This window comes from Eublepharis macularius, chromosome 6, assembly GCF_028583425.1.
Source record: "Eublepharis macularius isolate TG4126 chromosome 6, MPM_Emac_v1.0, whole genome shotgun sequence".
NCBI lineage: Eukaryota > Metazoa > Chordata > Lepidosauria > Squamata > Eublepharidae > Eublepharis > Eublepharis macularius.
The window spans coordinates 122,291,152-122,310,668 of NC_072795.1; the positions used below are offsets into that span (position 1 = coordinate 122,291,152).

The 19,517-nt window shown below is 43.2% G+C and overlaps 1 protein-coding gene across 1 annotated transcript in view; it reads right to left on the reverse strand.

Annotated features, from left to right (window-relative positions):
- Positions 1 to 4,930: 4,930 nt before the first annotated feature.
- The window catches only part of LRMDA (leucine rich melanocyte differentiation associated), a 539,681-nt gene continuing 525,094 nt past the window's right edge, over positions 4,931 to 19,517 (reverse strand). The window contains exon 6 of the mRNA XM_054983958.1: positions 4,931 to 7,238. Coding sequence (XP_054839933.1) covers positions 7,159 to 7,238 — 80 coding nt within the window. The 3' untranslated portion in view covers positions 4,931 to 7,158. The remainder of the gene's footprint in view (positions 7,239 to 19,517) is intronic.

Genomic DNA, 19,517 nt, shown 5'->3' on the forward strand with positions numbered 1-19,517 from the left:
AGTATCTTGAGAAGGCAGGGACAGCAGTTAAAGGGGCAGTGGCTGACCCCAAACCCAGAGGCGCTGCCAACCCAGAGGAAAGAGCATCAGATGAACACAAAAAGGGTTATGAGGTAGGATTTTCCTTTGCAGAAGCAATGCTGATTCTTTCTTGGCAGGACTTGTTCCTCTTTATATACAATTGCTTTAAAAATTGCTATCTTTAATATCATTTTCCAGCAGTCTACCTGGAACAGTGGCACCAAGGCAGGGATTCTCCTTCGGGATGTTCAGGCAGGAGTGAATGGGCCACAATATTGATTTTCTCCAGGGACAAAGTACATGGATTGGTAAGGGGGGAAGTTTCTATGCTTCACTTTACGTGAACTAACCATTGTTTGGTTGTTGTGGGTTTTCTGGGCTGTATTGCCGTGGTCTTGGCATTGTAGTTCCTGACGTTTTGCCAGCAGCTGTGGCTGGCATCTTCAGAGGTGTAGCACCAAAAGTGACACTGAGAGATCTCTGTCTTTTGGTGCTACACCTCTGAAGATGCCAGCCACAGCTGCTGGCGAAACGTCAGGAACTACAATGCCAAGACCACGGCAATACAGCCCGGAAAACCCACAACAACCATTGTTCTCCAGCCGTGAAAGCCTTCGACAATACATTAACCATTGTTTGGCGAGATGTAAACGGAAGCTCCACAAAGATGCTGGCTGGATTAGGACAGTCTGTCCCCATGAGGCCAATAGATCTGAATGGTTTCTTGATGTCTCTCAGGGAATTTCCAGATAGTAAGGCTAGTACCCCTGACCAAAGCCCTAGTTGACCTATGGAATACATACATGCGATACATACATTGTATTGGGTGGCTGCTGACACCATCACTTCCTAGTGCCTTCCTTGTCTTAACAGGGAATGGAAAGCTTCCCTTTTGATTGCCAAGACTGCCGAAGAGGATAGTCCAATGAGGAAGTCACCCTATGTAAGAGAAATCCCAAAATATCAGCCTTTGCTCATAAAATGTGAGCCGGATGCATGCACAGGGTCCTAAGAAAAAAACACATGGAACAGGTGGGGCTGCTTTCCCCTAGAGTTCAGTCCTGGTTAGGACCCTTGCTTGTTCAATGGCTTCAACAGACTCCCCAGTGGTTTTTCCAAATTTGTGATCCATCTACCTGATGGAGGTTGCAGCCCTTCCCTAGATTTAGCTCGGCTGCCAAGCACCAAACCAACTTGTTCTAGCTGCTTCCCATCCTTTCCCAGAAGGACCTGAGAGACTAACCCAGTCTCCGTCCTTCTGCATGTTGCATTTCAGGCTCCTGTATATGCCCTCCGATTGGTTGCATATCCAGGGGACCTTGGGAGAGAAGATCTATTTCAAATACAGAGTTAGATACATTCACTCTAAGTCCTAGCATAGTTGCAGTACTCTGATTTTTGTTCTTTGCCTTTTCCTTTCATGCACACACAAAATATAAATCTGTACAAGTCCCTTAAAGTGCAAGGAAGAGGATGGAATATAAATCTAATAATTTTTAAACTCCTTAGGTTATTTGACCAATTTCATGGTATTCAGTGCCGCCCAAACACACTGATTTGAAATGGGACAGCTATAGTTACGAAGACCAGCCTTCCCAGATAGACCAGGCCGAATTGGTTATGCAGAGGTCCTGGGAACACAATCAAGGATTAATTCTCCCTGGACCAACTGAGCCTGGAAGACTTGAGGAAGTGACAGTTTCACAGGGAAGCAAAAGCTATAAACACCACCACTCTTTCACAAACCATATAAGTGTCAGAAATATTTCCCTCAACCTTCATCACAGGAATGTGCTAAGTACACAAAAGGGAACAGAAAGGAAAGAGAGAACATCTCCCCCCCACACACCCCACACACACAAGGGAAAATTGTGGATCAAAAAAGAAAGGAAACATGTTCAGGACTCTAAGTCATAAAATCTTAACTGTGTGACTGAAATGCGTCATTCAAACCGAGAACTAAAGCCTGCATCTGTTCTCTTGCTGCACTGCACACCAATTGCACAACTTGTTTTGCCGAGGAAAGCCCGCCTTTCTCACTATTGAAATCCAAATCCAGAGAATCTGTTGTTCTGAACATTACTTTTTTACTATATTTGATCTTAGCAAAAACCAAAACAAAGGAGAAAGACATTCACAGAATTTTGTGCAAGCTGCTGGCAAGCTGCTTTCTCAAATTTATCACCCAGCGTTCTAAGATTACTACCAAACGGTTCAGCTCAAAATAAAGCAATAACATGTGAGGCACAAGGGGTGGGGCTTGAGGGGCAAGGCTGTGCACCAGCTTACCTTCCGGTTCCTCAGCTTTCAGGACCTTGCCTGAATCTAGAGAAGGGAGGGGATTGAACTTTCCCCGGACCTTCTTCTCTCTACTTGGATCCCTCCCCTGGTCTGGGAGAGAGCGAACCCAAGCAAGTGCTCCTTGCCCAGCCTTGAGACCCTTAATGAGGACAGTATTTTATTTATTAATTTAAATATCTGCCTTTCTACCTTAACATCACTCAAGGGGGCTTACAACTAATATAAAAATACATTTAAAAAAAAACTCAATTTAAAATCATAATCTAAAACTATCCATCAAATGCAGTTCTAAATAAAACTGTCTTCAGTTACCTCTTAAAGATCAAAAGAACCTCCCTGGAGAGGTTGTTCCATATTTGTGGGGCTGCCCCTGAAAAGGCCCTTTCTTGTGTGCACACCAGATGAGATTCTTTAGTCAATGGGACAGTCAAGTGGGCCTCTCCCTAGCAGGAACATATGGGAGAAGGTGGTCCTTAAAATACCCTGGCCCCAAGCCATGCAGGGCTTTAAAGGACAAGACCAACACCTTGAACTGTGACCAGAAATGGATCCGTTGCCAGTGTAATCACTGTAATATTGGGGTCACATGTTCCTGGAAGCTGCCCCCCTCCCAGTAGCTTCTGAATACCCTTCAAAGGTAGCCCCAAGTAGAACACATTGCAATTGTCCAGTTGAGATGGTCCAGATGAGCTTGGTCCAGTTGAGGGCCAAGCTACAAGTGACGAATGACACATGACACTTGAACATCATGTGATCAAGTGGAGCACAAGCAGAGCACAAGTGAACAGGGAGGAATACACGTGAGTCTGTTCACTTGCCGTTCAAGTGTCATTCGTCTCTTGTAGCTTGGTCCTCAGGATAGATATGATTGAATAAAAAATAGGTGCAGCTGACGTACCTGCCATGGTTGGGCGAAAGCACTCCAAACGACTGAAGTTACCCGGCTTTCTGCAGTGATTGCTGGGTTGAGCAGCATTCCCAAGCTGTGAACCTGACTTTTGAAGAGCAGTTTAACCCCACACAAGACCACAGACATATCAAGTCCTTGGTCTGCCTTTTTGTTATCAGTACTGCAGATAATCCTGCCCTTAGAGTCTTCCTGGATTCTCATGAGGGTTGCTGGCCAAAGGTGAAAGTGTCTTGCAGGACTTTGCCTGCCAGAGCCTGGTGGTGGCTGTAATCCTACCACGGGCCAAGCTGTCTTGCTGTCAGCCACCCAAGATGTCTACCATGAGCCAGGAGCAGTGGTGGCCTGCTAGTTCAGCTGGGAATCCCTTTTCCCTTCCCCAAGCCAGTGGGTAAAGGTTGGGTCACCCTGGTGACCCTGGACAGAACTGATCGCTCTCAAAATCCCCAAAACCAAACACACTTAAATTTCAGGAGCTGCATCCTATACTAGCACGTAACCAGAAGAGTTTAAATTACAAAATGAAAAGTATGACTAGTTACTAATCATGAACAAGCTCCATTGAATCAAAATTGCAATTGATCCATTGGAATGGACTGATGCCCAAACATAATCCTTGTTTTAGTAGATTAATCCTGAATCTGCAAAGCCTGTACACTTTAGCATGCCCTCTTGAAGCACATTCATGGGAGACCTAGGCTGTTTCCACACTACTCACCTTCTTCTAGAACGGGGCACAATGTCACAAAAAAAAACGTGGAAGATAGCATCTTCTCGTGCGAGTTTTGTGCGACGTCGCACAAAACTCGCGCGAGAAGATGCTATCTTCCATGTTTTTTTTATGACGTTGCACTCCATTCCGGAAGAAGGTGAGTAGTGTGGAAATGGCCCTAGAGGGCTCCCTGCAACCTGCAATCCACTTGGCCACCCCAATCTATCCTCCAGTATTCCTGGGGGGAGAAAGCTTTGTTCATTTTAGGAGCCTCTCTACTGGTATCTCGCTGTGGGGGGCAATGACATCATCTGCCTCCCTATAAACGTAGTCACCAGATTATTACAAACTGTGGCCCCAACCCCACCCCTTCTGCATTGCTTTGTTTTATACTACGATTGGGGAAGTTGGAGGGGGCCTGCCATCCGAAATGCTGTTTTGTATGCATTTGTGGTGTTTTCTGGTTTTTAAATGTATTTATATGTTTTAATGCTCATTGAGCATTTTACTGTAACCCGCCCTGAGTCCGTTTCTGGGGAGGGCAGGCTAGAAATCGAATAAATGAACGAACGAACAACAAGGTTACTTGAAGAACTGTCTGCTATACTTACTCACTGCAAGAGAACAAATGCCCCCACCTCAGCACATTATTTTATTGATACTTAGTAGGAGAACTGTAGACAGATACTGGTTTGTAATCTGGTGTGGCCAAAAAACAGACATACCGCACTGTCTGGCTGAATAGCCCAGATAATTATGCTGATTTTAATTAAAGTTGCTATATGCAACACTGCAAGAAACAAAACTCAAAACAAATTAAGCTGAGAACAATACTGAACTGCGGCCACCTGATTCATTCCTAAAATACTTTCGCCTCCAAAGAAGGAAAAACATTTCTGAGAATGATGCACATGGTTTTGACAGTAAAAAAAAAAAGTGAAGGGGAAAAAAACACAAAAGTCGTGTGGTCAGTTTGCAAGTGCGTTTTATTGTTTGAGGCAGGGTTAAAAAGCCCTTGATGTAGACAAGAAGAGAGATGCAACCAGACTGAATGAGACACAAGGTTATTCCAAACATCCCTGTGTGAGCTCTGCTGCCTTGGTCAAAGCATGTACTTGCACTTCCAAATCAAATGCAAAGTCAAATGGAAATGAGGACAGGTTGTGGCTGTTTCTGGCAAACCAGGTAAGACATGAATCTTCCCCCCTCCCCTGAAAGCTGTAAGAACCGATGCCATACCCCAATCCCCTACTTTTAATCATAATTCTGTTTAATAACTGGTGTACAGAGTATATTCCTATGACTTGTTTCAAACCAATCCCAGCCTTCTCACGATGGACAAATCTCACCTTCATGTTCCCCCATGCTGAGAGTCACATTGACATTTTTTTAAGTTAATGCATGAATCATCACATCATGAGCACGTATTTTTGGTCCTGATCCACCCTGTTGGAAAGCGATTTATTGGGTGGGGGGGGGGGAAGAAAATCATGCCCCAGTGAGTCAAAAATGTTCGCATTATCAAGAGACATGTTAGTTATGGCTCACTTCTGAACAATATGTACAACTCAGCACTTGCACTTCATCCGGCTATTTACAAATAGCTCAGGTGAGATGTGCTATGTGGTGTCTGCAACTGAATAAGCAAAGAAAATATTGGTCATCCGATGGGGACTTAGCTCTGTATATATATAAACATTGTTTTTAAATGGAACTGTTAAGACAAGAATCAGTACATCGTCTGTCCCTCATATCATGCCACATAATCTGTTTTCCCACACTGAGCATGCCGTTAACCCAGGAACTGAATTTATCCAGGAAATCAATGTTACGGCAGATGCAAGGCTGCCACTAAAAATGGCACCATCACTTTTCTTCCCTCCTCTCTTCCCTAGTAATACAGAATACATGGTGTGAATTCATCATATTCTCTTGCAAGTGGCAGACAATGAAGCAGAACAGGAAAATTCAGAGTACAGTGAAGCCACATTACACACTTTGGTGTTGACGTTACAGGAAAGAGAGGAGAAAACACGGGCCTGCTTTTTTCAGTGGTAGCCATGTGTCTGCCCTGACAGCTACTCACAGAATGTGTCACGTGCCCTCAGGAGGTAATGGCTTTCATCAAAGCAAGCAGAGGCTGCAGTTGGTTTTATATTTAAGAGAATCCTCAGCTCCCTCTGAAAACCGAGTCTAAACAGTCCATTCTGAAAAGATCTCCAAAAAGTGAGCAAAATGATGGGAGGCTGTGACTGCTTCATTTGCATACATACCAATGAGTAATTAATATTAGCAAGGCTACCAATACTGCTTAAGGATATTCTAAACAATGTACATGGCTTGGATTTCCAAGAGTAACCATAAAGGACTCTTCATGTCTCTTCCCCATCCCCCAAATTAATCCAGCTCTGTAGCAATTTTTACAGCCCTTCTAGATCCTTCCGTGTCCCTGTATTTTGATTTCTAAATCTAATATGTCCACACAAACACACACACAAAATCGTAATATCCCTGCCCAACAAGCCAGGAATAATTATAAACATTCCCAAGGCAAGTAATTTTTCCCTCTCCAGCATTTAAACGTTAAATAATACTTTTGATGGTTTTGTTCTCCCTCCGCTTTTGATGGTTTTGTTTTCCCTCCACCCCATGAAAAGAACACAAAAGCCACAACGTTCTGCTTGTAACAGGCCTACTGGTGTCCACGTGAAGCACCTAATTCCTGAGGGAAATGCTATTAGGTAGGTGGTGCTTCTGGAAAAATCTCAAACTGCAGCCAGTTCTTTTGATAAACATGTAGCTTTCTCACTCAAGCAGGCAAGCTGCAGATTTAAAAAAAAACGGTCTCTTTTTGTTGAAAACAGCTGAGCATGCTCAGTGAGGCCCCAGGTGTGACCTCTGCTCTTCTGTGAGTAGCATCTGGGCCAGGCAATCCATTACGGTGCTCTTCCTGTCAGGCCTGGTGCTTCACTGCAGCTGTCTGTCACACTGGTGGATGGGACCTGCTTAGAGGCAATCCTGTCAATCTCTGTGTGACTACTCAGACTAAAGCAGAAGGATGATTTTGACAGGTCTGGCAAAGTCAGCAGAAGGTACTGGAGGACTTTGGTTTACACATTCTTAAAAAAAAAGACAATACGCGGATACAATTTGTGCTTTTGTGTGTGTGTGTGGTATGTGTGCTTGCGTGGATGGTTCTGCAGACCCGCTGGGTGCCTCAGAGCTGGTCGTCGCGTATGAATCGGTTGCCCTCGGAATGCTTCCCGTAGTAAACGTAGCGGCATTTTCCTAGAACACCTGCAGCACAAGGGAAACAAAAGAGCCAGCGTTTAGCATTGGGTATAGACAGGGCTTTTTTTCAGCAGGAACGTGGTGGAACGGAGTTCTGGCACCTCTTGAAAATGGTCTCATGGCTGGTGGCCCTGCCCCCTGATCTCCAGACAGAGGGGAGTTTAGATTGCCCTCCGCACCATGGTGCGTAGGGCAATCTAAACTCCCCTCTGTCTGGAGATCAGGGGGCGGGGCCACCGGCCATGTGACCATTTTCTCTGAGGGCAACCCACTGAGTTTCACCACCTCTTTTCCCAGAAAAAAATCCCTGGGTATAGATGAGGATGCATTGCAAATGGCTGGGGGCAGGGGAAGTTAAGGCTGTGAGTCTGGTATGGTTAACAACCTTTCAGAAGCGTGAGGGGATTTAGCATTGGTCCTGGATAAGGCAATGCATCTTCTCGCATGCCTTGCCACCCTGGCCACTAGAGGCACCAGTCCTGCTGCACACCTAGTCATGGACATGATGTTTGAAGACGACTTTGTATATGTGAAAAAATCCAATAGTCAGCCTAAATTATGCAATTGGTTCCAGTTTGTAAGTGATGGTCACACTGCTCAGGTCTATGCATGTAGGATTTTATGTGTATCCTCTATTCAAATATTACGCCCATACAGGATTGCCTAATGCAATGTACATAGCCAGTAAAAGAGATGGGAAAGCATATACTTAGTTCCCCAGTTGGAGGAAGGAGAGAGCTGGGGGAAGAACCATCCACTCTGTCCCATTCATAGGAAGTGGCTTTCAACACATCCAAATCTGCAAGCACTTAATCAGCAAAAGTTTAGGATAGGGCACGGGGCATCCTTAACTCACTATTTAATTTCATGAGATTGGGTGAGGTCTACATTTTTTTTAAACAAAGAAAAGATAAATTAAAGGAGGATTAGTAAGTGGTTATTATTGATGAGCTAAATGGGACCCCCATGTTTGGAGGTAGTGTGTCTTATTCTAAGGCTAAAATTAATATTCTCAAATATTCAAAACAAATTTTGAATCTTTTGCTTATTGTTAATTTGAAATTGTACATAAAAATTCAAGAGTTTTAGACTTTGGGGCATCTTTTGATAGTTTTGGCAGGCATCAAATATGAAATCTCAAATAGACTGCTGTCATCTATCAAATGAAGTCATTTATTAAATATCAATCTACCTCCAATATAAAAACAATCTGTACCAGTCTTCAAATTCAGATAGTAAATAAAATTACATATCTATCAACTTCTGTCAGATACTATATACCAGCTATTAAATATTATCAAATGCTAAATAATAATAAACTTTAAAATACTGTCAAATATCAACTTTCACTTCATAGGATGTCAAATAGATATCAAATATTGGGAGAAGTCAAAATATATTTGCGTTATAGTTGTGTTTTACAGTTTTAATAAAATTTTATATATATATATATATATATATATATATATATATATATATATATATATATATATATATATATGCGCACTCACAGAATTTTGGACCAGTACTTAAAATATTACTGGACTCAAATGTTGACCAATACTTGGCATCACAATTCATATAATAGACCATTAAGGAGAATTTCAAAAAGCAAATTTGTTCCAGCTCTTCTGAATACCAAATACTGGCAACAAAAACCAAAGAACAGCCATTACTATCATAAAGTTCTATTCAGGGCTTTTTTTCTGGGAAAAGAGGTGGTGGAACTCAAGACCGCACAATGATGTCACTTTGGGTCAGTTGTAACAAGGGGGGAGTTTTTTAAAGTTTGAATTGCCCTCGGCGAAAATGGTCACATGGCCAGAGGCCCCGCCGCCTGATCTCCAGACAGAGAGGTGTTTAGATTGCCCTCCGCGCAGCGGAGTACATCTATGTACTTCTGAAGGTCTGTCCAGACCGCAAGTTTGTAATGTGATCTGCCACTGATGGATGTACAAGAAAATGGTGCAGACTCCATTGCATCCCATTGTCTGTCTAGCAATATAATATAGAGATCTTTTTAATAATAATAACAACAACATTCAATTTATATACCGTCCTTCAGGATAACTTAACGTCCCCTCAGCGTTTTACAAAGTGTGTTATTCTTATCCTCACAACAATCACTCTGTGAGGTGGGTGAGCTGAGAGAGCTCCGAGAAAGCTATGACTGACTCAAGGTCACCCAGCTGGCTTTGAGCGGAAAGCGAGGAATCAAACCCAACTCTCCAGATTACAGTCCTGCCGCTCTTAACCACAAACGGGCTTTTATGCAGAAGCATGTATCTTATTAAAGAGGTGGAGACCTTCCTGTGATTAGTCAAAAAATCTTGTGATACTCTTTCTGTCAGCCATTGTCTACGCCTCCCCTGTATTGCCAGATACAGTAAGTTCAATTTTTAAATCATTTCTAGTATCAAATTTGAATGTCCTCCTCCTCAAGAAATTCTGAAAGTCTAATTCAAACTCTTTTTTCTTCCCATGAAATTTTTCAAATATTTCATCCAAACAGCAGGAACGCTAGCTATTTTGGCTTTTCAAACAATGGCAGATATCATCCAGTGAAACAGCATCAATTTAGAGAGTCTGTCAAAATGGTAGTGACCCAGCAAATGCATATTGTAAGATGTAGCGAAGGATTTCCCACGGCTAGCTAAGGAAGGCTATGCATTTGCGGTTGTGTGTCTTCCCATAATCAACCAGGGGGAAGGCAGGGAGTACATGCAGTTCTCTGAATGGCAGCCATTTTCAGGAAACCGGAATGCAGAGAAAACTGGGCTTTTATTCTCCAGAATGTCTTTGCCTTGTGCACTGTGAAGATATCAGTACCCTACGTAATGTGGTTGGAAGGACTTGTTGGTTTTTAGGCATCAAAACATAAGGGCTATGAGTTAAATTTTTATTAGTATTGGTTGTTTTTTCCTTTACAACACTGCTCAGGCTCCTTTGTAGGACGGCATCGCTAAAAGCCGCATTTGAGGGCGGCTGCATTTCTCAGAGACTGGGACCGAGCCTGTTTATGGAGACCCTGGTGAGAGAGTGCGGCTTGATGGATGCTGGAGACTGCAGCTAGGTGTCAGCGCTTTGAAAATGAGGCAAGGACATGAGGTATTAATATTGTCAATGATCTCTTGACAGGAAAACAGATACTGCATTCACCATCAGATTTTAAATAGACATCAAGTGCGTTAATGACAAAAGGGCAGGCTTCAAACAAAGGGGGCTATCTGGCGGTGTACAGAGTGAGTCTTTGGGCTGGCAATAACCTGATCTGAAAAGACACTGTCAGGGCTACAGACAGGCCTGGAATTGTGTGCGGTGACAGAAAACAGAGATGCTGACAGAGATACCAGTGCCATATTATGCCACGTATATTCTAACACTGTCTCCAGCCCTAACAAAACCTGACATCCTTTCCTATCACTTATCGTATTCTCCGTGGTTCCTGCAGAAGATTTCTCCCCAGACATCATTACAGACTCCACTGTAGTTTTAAGGTTCCTGGCAGGCTAGTTCTGTCATGGAGGTTGGGTCCTAGGGGCCTAGGGATAACCTCAGTCAATCTAAATTTGGAGTTTGCGGCAGAAGCGCTCTCATTTTCACTGAGATCTCAGCTACTTGAGGTGATCTGAACGCTTAAGTGTGAGGAGCTGTCACCTTGAATAAAATCCTTAAAGTAAAGGCTCTCAGTTCTTGGGATGTTCAGCAAAGATGTCGGACAGTCTGGCAGCAAAGAACGGATTCCAGCTGCTGCTACTCGCCTGGGGATAAAGGTGCTTGGGCTAGTGACAGTTAAAGTCAGCTGAATTTTTTTTTGGAACTCCTTCAGCCTACAATTGTTTAAATTAACCAAGTGTTGTCTTCACCCAGAGTCTCCACCAAGGCGCACATCTATGATTCCATTGCCAGGCGGATTGTGTATACACTTCTTCTCAGAGGGCCCTGATAAAAGCACAGTTGAAAATAGTGCGTCAAGAATGTATTATTTTTTTCCTGTCATGAAGGTTATTTGTAAAACAATGGGCTTCCTTCTAATCCAAATGAGGTGACAGAGATTCACCCTCTTTTTGTCTATATAAACGCACATACCCTCCCTGCCTTTCCTTAACAATTGCAGAAACTGTGAAAATTATAGGGGGTTCTGTGTAAGACCATTTGATCTGATATACCAGATGTGCACACCTAGGAAATGTGCAGCTTTTATCTCTATAGGGGACACCGGTCCCCCACCCCATGTCATTGCACGTGTCGGCAATGTGTTTGCTCAATTGCATCCTCAGAAAATAATTCCAAAAATGTGTGTGCCAGGAGAGAGCGAGAGCCCCACATTTAATGACATATGTGGCGTTTTTAATTAAAATATCCAGCACTGGTCATAATAAGCTATGTATACTTCCAATGCATCAAAAGCTGTGAACGCCATTTGGAACGAGCTATCTGTTGGGGCTCTTGAAAAATGGCACCACGAGGCCTCTTGAGGGATCATCTTCTCCCAAATGAGGCTCCTAATTTTTCTTAAGTAGCCGCTTCCACTATCACCATAAGCTGTTAAAACTATAATTATGAAAAAATTGCATTGAGAAGATTCATTTTTAAATACACTCTTTATCTTTTAAATGTTTTCCCTCTGCGGAATGGATGTTCTAATTATACTGGGTAAGTAACAATCTTGCAATCGCTCGCGTGTGCTGAGAGATCAGCCACACTTCAACACTACATTGTAATGTCAGCACAGTAGACCTTCCAGAGCTGGAGTGCAGAGGGATGGAGACCCAATTATCCTCATAAACAAATACATGCATGCATGCTAAAGTAAGCTTTAAAAAATGTATCCCTCCCTCCCCCCCAAAAAATCAGGCATGCATTGCTCAGATAATTAGAATTCTGGGTCTGCTTCTTAGTGAGAGAACAGTGAGTATGTTTCCAGATGTGAGATTATATCACTGGGTCAAGTTTCATTCAAAATGATACTTAAAGCTATGGAACTCTCTCCCATTGTCACTTTTCAGATGTATCTTTTCAAAATTCTTACCAATAAAGGGGGTCTTCAGGTCTCAAATGGACAATGCTTCGCCAAGAAAAATTACAGTCAAGAACAAGTCACAAGCTCTCTTAGAAGGGCAGGTTCATAGAGTGGAGATACTTTTGAGTGGTGAGGTGGTAATTGTGGCTCAGAAAGCATTTTCCAATCTGGTTGGCTTCCTAGATCCACCAACTGCTGGGAACAAAGGCTGTTTCCTCATGCTATGAAAACATGGCTGTTTCCACACGGCTTACCTGATTCTGCAAAATAGTGAAATCTCGCGCGAAGACACTGTTATCGCGCGAGAAGACCCGATAACAGCATCTTCTTGTGAGATTTCGCGCGAGATTTCGCTATTTTGCAGAATAAGGTAAGCTGTGTGGAAATGGCCCATGTGTCTGGTAATACCATTCGTCTATCCACTCCCCCCTCCCCCAGCTCTGTAGCAGCAGACACCGTCTTCAGATCCTGCAGCACTGCCTCTGTCAGTATCTCAGCTGCAGGTGCCTCTACAGAGCCCCAGACCACCTTCACCATTGGGACAGCAGCAGCCGACACCCAGGCACAATCTGGGCCACAGCCTGCAGCCACCCAGCTGACTCACCTTTCTCCTGCAGTTGCCCAGGCAGCTCAACCTCACCTAGGCCCACAGGAGATTGATGGCAGCATGAGCCAGGCAAGCACAGGCCCCAAGCTGCCATGGGGGCCACTGTAGAAGCTTCAGAAGCAGCAGGGGTGAGCCAGGCAGAGAACAGAGCAAATGCCCCGCCCTGAGCTTGGATGGAGTGGGTGGGGTTGGGAGACTGCAGTCTACCTGGCCCTCTCATTGGATAGGTTGGGAGACGAGCCACTCAGGGAGGCTGGGTGAGGATTGGGAGAAGACCCAGGGAGGTGGGGCAAGGGGGATTCTTTAAAGGCGAGTTCCTGTGAGAGCTGAGGAGGAATTGCAGGGAGAGGTCGCTGGAGTGTGCTGTCACTTCCAGGGCAGGTGAAGGAACAAGGTGGTGCAAGCTCCTTCCCTGCCCATCTGAGGCCAGAGGACACCTGCTTGGGGAGCAGGCAGGATGGCAGACCAACAGGTGGGGGCACTGGTGAGGGAGGAGGCTCACAATATGCTCAATGAAGACTGTTCAGAAGTTTCAACTAATACAAAATACAACTGCTAGACAGGAATTGGCACCCTTCAAAACTCGGTCAGATTTAGAACAACCTTCATTGATTACCGGTTTGTTTCCAATCCATATTCATAATGCAGATATTAATTTGTAAAAGTCCTAAATGGTCTGGGTCCAGCTTATTTTAGAAAGTGCCTTCACCCATATGATTCCACCTTTAAGAACTATCAGTAAGGCCCCACTCCAAATTTTGGCTCCATCTGGATGTTGGCAATCCTAAATGCCCACAGTCTTTTCTGTGCTGCCTCCAAAACTGTGGAACACTTTCATACAGTGGTCCTTTTTGAAGCAAATAAAAACATTCCTAATTCTGCAAAACCTTGAGAAGATGAATTTGTTTCATTTATGTAGCATTTAATTTTTTTTAATTGTATGTTTTCAGTGTTTTGTTCTATAAACTGCTTATAGCTGGGGATGAGAGCATCTAGTATGACTTGGCAATCCAGAAGACACTATCTTCACCATCACTTGATTCTCTAACAATTTTGGCTTTCTACTTTTGTTTGTGTTCCCAGAACAAGGAAATGCTGTTTCAGCCTCCCCCAGAATGCTGCAGCAGACAAGACCTAATTCATACATTGCCTTCCTGGCACGGGAACGGCATCCAGTCCGCTGAAGGGAAACACACAATGGTGGAGCTTCTTCCCATCCAAATATTTCATAGCCAAAAGCAGGGCTTTTTTTCAGAGGGAACGCGGGGGAACGGAGTTCCGGAACCTCTTGAAAACGGTCACATGGCTGGTGGCCCCGCCCCCTGATCTCCAGACAGAGGGGAGTTTAGATTGCCCTCCGCGCCGCTGAGTGGCGCGGAGGGCAGTCTAAACTCCCCTCTGTCTGGAGATCAGGGGGTGGGGCCACCAGCCATGTGACCATTTTCTCCAAGGGCAACCCACTGAGTCCCGCCACCTCTTTTCCCAGAAAAAAAGCCCTGGCCAAAAGGCAACTCAGATGGGAAGGAACTATAGCAGTGACCGCACACACGTGATCTCCGGAGGCGGACATTCCTAGAGCAGTAAGGGAATATCATGGATCTGAGCCAAGGAGAAAGTGTGAATCTGATCCCAAACTACAGCTTGGAGGTGTTTCACTTGTTTGGGGTTATATAGTGGATGTAACACCTTCCGTGTTTTTTGTTTTTTAAATCCGCATATGGCATAAATTGAACCCAAGAGGCAAAAAAAGCACTCTTTGGTGGTTAAGTGTATGGCTACATCTACAACTGGAAAGTCCCTCCAAGAAAACTTGGAAAGATTTCAGCAGAGTCTTGAGACTTGGGGATTTGAAATGTTTTTTAAATGGAAATTTCATTTGTTTGGGTCCCCCCACCCTTTCTTTAATGTAAGAATGAAAGATTTATTTAAGCTGCACAGAGCATCAAGGATACATCAAGATATATACACCGAATAGATATTCTGTTATTGGAGAAATCACAAAGATGGAAGGAGGTGGTTGACAAAACAGTTCCAATTTGCTAAGGTTTATTTGTGGTGATCTTTTTGGTGGACAGGAGTGATTTGTAACTCAATGGGATATGATCGAAGGCAAAACACATACACACCCTGGCAAAGAGCTCTTGTACTATCAGTACCTGAACTCGTTTCTCGGACTGCAATTAAACCCTTTCTTCTAAGTAGAGAATAATGCCAATATGTGGGGTCCCTACTGAAAGCATAAGGAAATTGCAGTGAACTTAAATTTTATTTGTTGTGTATGGGAAGATCTTACTTTGGTTACCTACTCTGAAACTCCTGGGTGGGTGGGGTATTTATAGCCTGCATTTCTCACTGAGACTCAAGATGGATTAGTGAGAAGACATCCAATGAACAAGGCAGTAGGACCAGGGATACAAAATTCAATGACAATGCAAGCAATACTGAGAATAGCAAAATGCCTGAGGCAAGGTGTCATGTGAGCAAAGCAGAACATGGGATTACAGGGGCCATTTCCAAATGTCTTACCTGCCTGCGGAATATCGCGCGAAAGACCCGGAAGACAGCGTCTTCTCATGCGAAATCGTGCCAGGAAGATGCTGTTATCCGGGAGTTTTGCGCGATTTTGTGATTTCATTATCCGGGATTGCGCGATTTCGTTATCCGGGAGTTTTGTGCAATTTTGCACAAAACTCCCGGATAACAGCATCTTCCTGGCGCGATTTCGCAAGAGAAGACGCTGTCTTCCAGGTCTTCCGTGCGATGTTCCGCAGGCAGGTAAGACATGTGGAAACGGCCAAGTTATAAAATGATACGGTAAACACCAGATTACACCTGCAATAACAGATGACACCAGCAATAATAATTGCAGTGGTCTATTCCCACATGAAGCCGTTTTTCAGGATTGTTCCATCTCACAACAGTTCTAATTCCATCATAAGAAGGCCCTCCTGAACATTTCTGCTTTGCACTTTTCGCAGAATGATCGTCCTGTGGGAGTCAACATGGAGTCCTGGGTTGGAAAAAACTGCAATAGCAGCAGCAACATGAAAATTGCAACCTAAGATGGGAGAAGCCAGGAGAAGTGCAATTATATTCAGTGTAGACTAGCAGTTAAGCTGTCTGGTGTTGATGTGCTTCAGAGTTTCCACTACAGTTGCAGGTAAACTTCCTTCTCCAAAGTGAGGAAATGGGAGAACAGGATGGAGACGGCTTCAAGATTATTTTTAAATAAATACATTTTCCCCATCATCAATTGTGGGGGTGGGGGCACTTAGGCATTTGTCCAAGTCTCTGGAAATAAGCAGCCAAATTGATATTTAATAATACACCAAATTGTATCAGGACTATATATGTCACTCTGTTCAGTGTCCGGCCACAAACTACAGGTCCTTTTAGAAGGCACCCAGGTTGAGATACATTTTATAGCCCTCTAATCTACTGATAGTCTAAAAAAAGTCTCAGAGCTAATGTTCCCATTTTGGATACACCTGCAAAAAAAATACGGGCTAATGCTGTGCTTAAGGGTTAACATTAATATTGTACATCGGGGATTTTTATTGTTTTTACTGTTTTAACTGTGTATACTTTTATTGTCCTATATGAATTTGACAACCAGAAATGGTTTAATGGTTGTATCTAGTTTTAAATTTTAATGCTTTGATCATGTATCAAGTTTTAAATTTTAATGCTTTTGACCATGTCACGTCAATTTTATTTAAGCTAGTGTTTCTGTTTTGTTTGTTGTTTGTGACTTGTAATGGCCTATGGCTGAATACAATAAACCTTCTACTCCATTTTGGATACGGGGCAATGGAACAAACAACACACTGTTCTCTAGATGTCATGCTTAAGTTTGGAAGGGGGAAAAAAGAAACAGAGACAGTCTCTTCTTTCTTGAATGACAGTGACATAATGACCTTTGATCTAGGTATATGTTGCCTACAGAGTGAACAAAAGGGTAACTGAATTAAATTGTGGCAGCATCCGGAAATTGTAAAAATATTAAGAGTCTCTCTACACAAGACATCTGACCTGAGAAGAACACATGTTGGGAGAGGCAATGTTAGCTGGGAAGGGTAGTTTAAAAAGACAGAGCCGGCGGCAGGGCAAAGGCTTTGCTATACACTGGAGCTGTGTGAAGGGACTGTGAAATGCCAGAAGGGAAACGTTAGCCCATTATAACCTCTCTGGGTCCAAGCCCGGCTCTGGAAGGCAGCTCCAGCCCATTTCCATTCCTTGCTGCCCTCTGGTTGCGATTCCACATAGTTTTAGACTGGAGAGATGAAATTGACAGAGCCTTAGGGGAGACGAAGATGAAATTAACAAACCCTCTGAGGAGCAATCTCCACCAGCGCTCTTTTTAAACTACGCTTCCTAGCTAATATTGAGTCTCCCTACACTTGACGAACACGCGCCGAGGCATCTTGTGTAGAGACACTCTCAGTCAGAGATCTAAAATGCCCAATGAGAAAATCTCCATGCAAACGGGGATTCCCATGTTCCCTGCTGAATACAGCATTTTGCCCGGCATCAGAAGCTGCTCCTGAAATTCCCAGATGCTTGAGAAGCATTTTTAAAGCTTGGGGGCATCTATAGGAAAGGAGATCCTTGGACACTCTTCTGTCTGTATGGGAGCTCTCCATGTGGCCCTTGGGTCCCCAAGTTACGGTTGAATTTCTGCTGCCCAGATAGGAAAACTCAAATATAACACTAACAGATGACATAACTCGTAAGTACAAGGCACCATTAGATTAAAGAGTTCTTCAGTACATCACATCTCAATGGCAGTCCAAGTGGATGCTAGCAGTTAAAACACAGGCCAGATTTTAAAATATACACCAGTCACTGGACATGATTATATTCGCATTTGATTGATGTTGCTCTGCAGAGTCCAAATTTGCCATTAATAATTAACACCACTAATCCTAAACACATGACTTGGAAAGAAGTCTCATTGATCTGAGTGCATTCAAGAACGGCAAGCAGCTTCCCAAAGGTCTAAGAAATCTAGTCCCACCACGCTTAATGATGCTTCTGAAGTAAAGGCCTTGACCACTAGAGGGCAGCATTAATTTGTCAAACGAAGAGGCCCGTCCAGTGACAAACTAAATATTCTGCCAGGATAATTAAAACAATCCTGTTTGCTTTCTTCACAGCCCCATTTTATGTTCCATAATGATCAGTGGTTTGAATTTATACATTCAATGCTTTCTGGTTTGTGTCTGGAAATCTAAATTTCTGGTAGGCTAAGCACAGTCACTTGCCATTTATCAGTGTGAAAAACTGAAAGCAGCAATCAGGTGATGTTATTTTGTAGCCCAAATGGAAAGATCAGAATGTTTTTCTTTAATGGCAGGACAGCCACTACATTTCATCTGCAGCAAACTTCTTAGGTGAATCTGTAATTCCTACCAGGATGAAATTCATGTTGAATGCACACAGAATAGGGGGCAACGTTTCTCATGGTGGAGGAAGAGATTCCACACAATACCCAATATGGGACCCACAGAAACAATTAACCCTCATTGTTAGTTGGTCTGTAGCATGAGCATCTCTTATCAGTACAGGACACCATGTTGGGAGTCCAAAACCGTTGAAGAAATCAGTAAGACATGCGTCTAGAATACCCACTAAATTTCCTCCAAAGCAGAATGTTGAGCCTATGTTAAACTTTTTGGAAGTACAAGTATATAATAACTAGCTCATTGCCCTTCTTGTACGTTCTCAAAGACCTCCAGAAAATTTGAGCACCAAGATTTCTCCATCATAGAATCCATGCCGATTTTTGCTCAGCAGGGCCTGTACCTCTGTATGCTCAATAATTCTATCTTTATTAAAACTTGCCACCATTTTAATGCCCCCAGCGTTATCCTAACTGGTCTGCAATTTCCTTGCTCCCTTTTTAAAAAAAAATCAGCATTACATTTGCTTCATTCCAATCCTCTTGTTGATTTAAGTGACAAATTGCATATTTTCATTAGAAGATCAGAGATTTCACAGTTGAGTTGGTTAAGAACTCTTGGGTGTGCGCCAGTGACTTGTTACTTTTTAATTTGTCAACTATCCATTCACTATAATGTTATCTTTTGTCACTCTGTTTGAAGACTGAAAAATAACTGTTTTCCCATCTCCATACAAATACAAATAACAGGGACTAAAGTTGCTGGGACCACTCTGCAAATAGATAACTAAAATAAAATTATCGGGAGAGTGAAACAGCTTCCTTACAGCCCTTTACAGTTTATGACAACAAATGAAACTCCTTCAATGGCAAAAAGGCATTTTCATACTTTGGGAAGCATAATTTTTCCACTGAAAAACTTGCAGGCTTTGTTGGGGCAAACCTGCATTAAAATGCATCGGAAAACAGCAACAACAACAATAATAATTTTCAGCACCTCTATGAGGTTTACTTCCTGTCTTTGGGTCATTTGTGGGGGGGAATGACTCACTGCTTCCTCCTTTTTTGCTGGAGATCTGTGAGAGGGATCTTCCATGGAAAAAGAACTGTCAAAAATGAAATTTTGGGACATTCCATTCAAGAGACCGACCATCATTCTGTACAGTTATGCACATGACAGTTAAAACTTGATATGGTTTGGGGTCGACATACCCAAAGGACTGCCTACTTCCTTATGAACCTACCCAACCACTA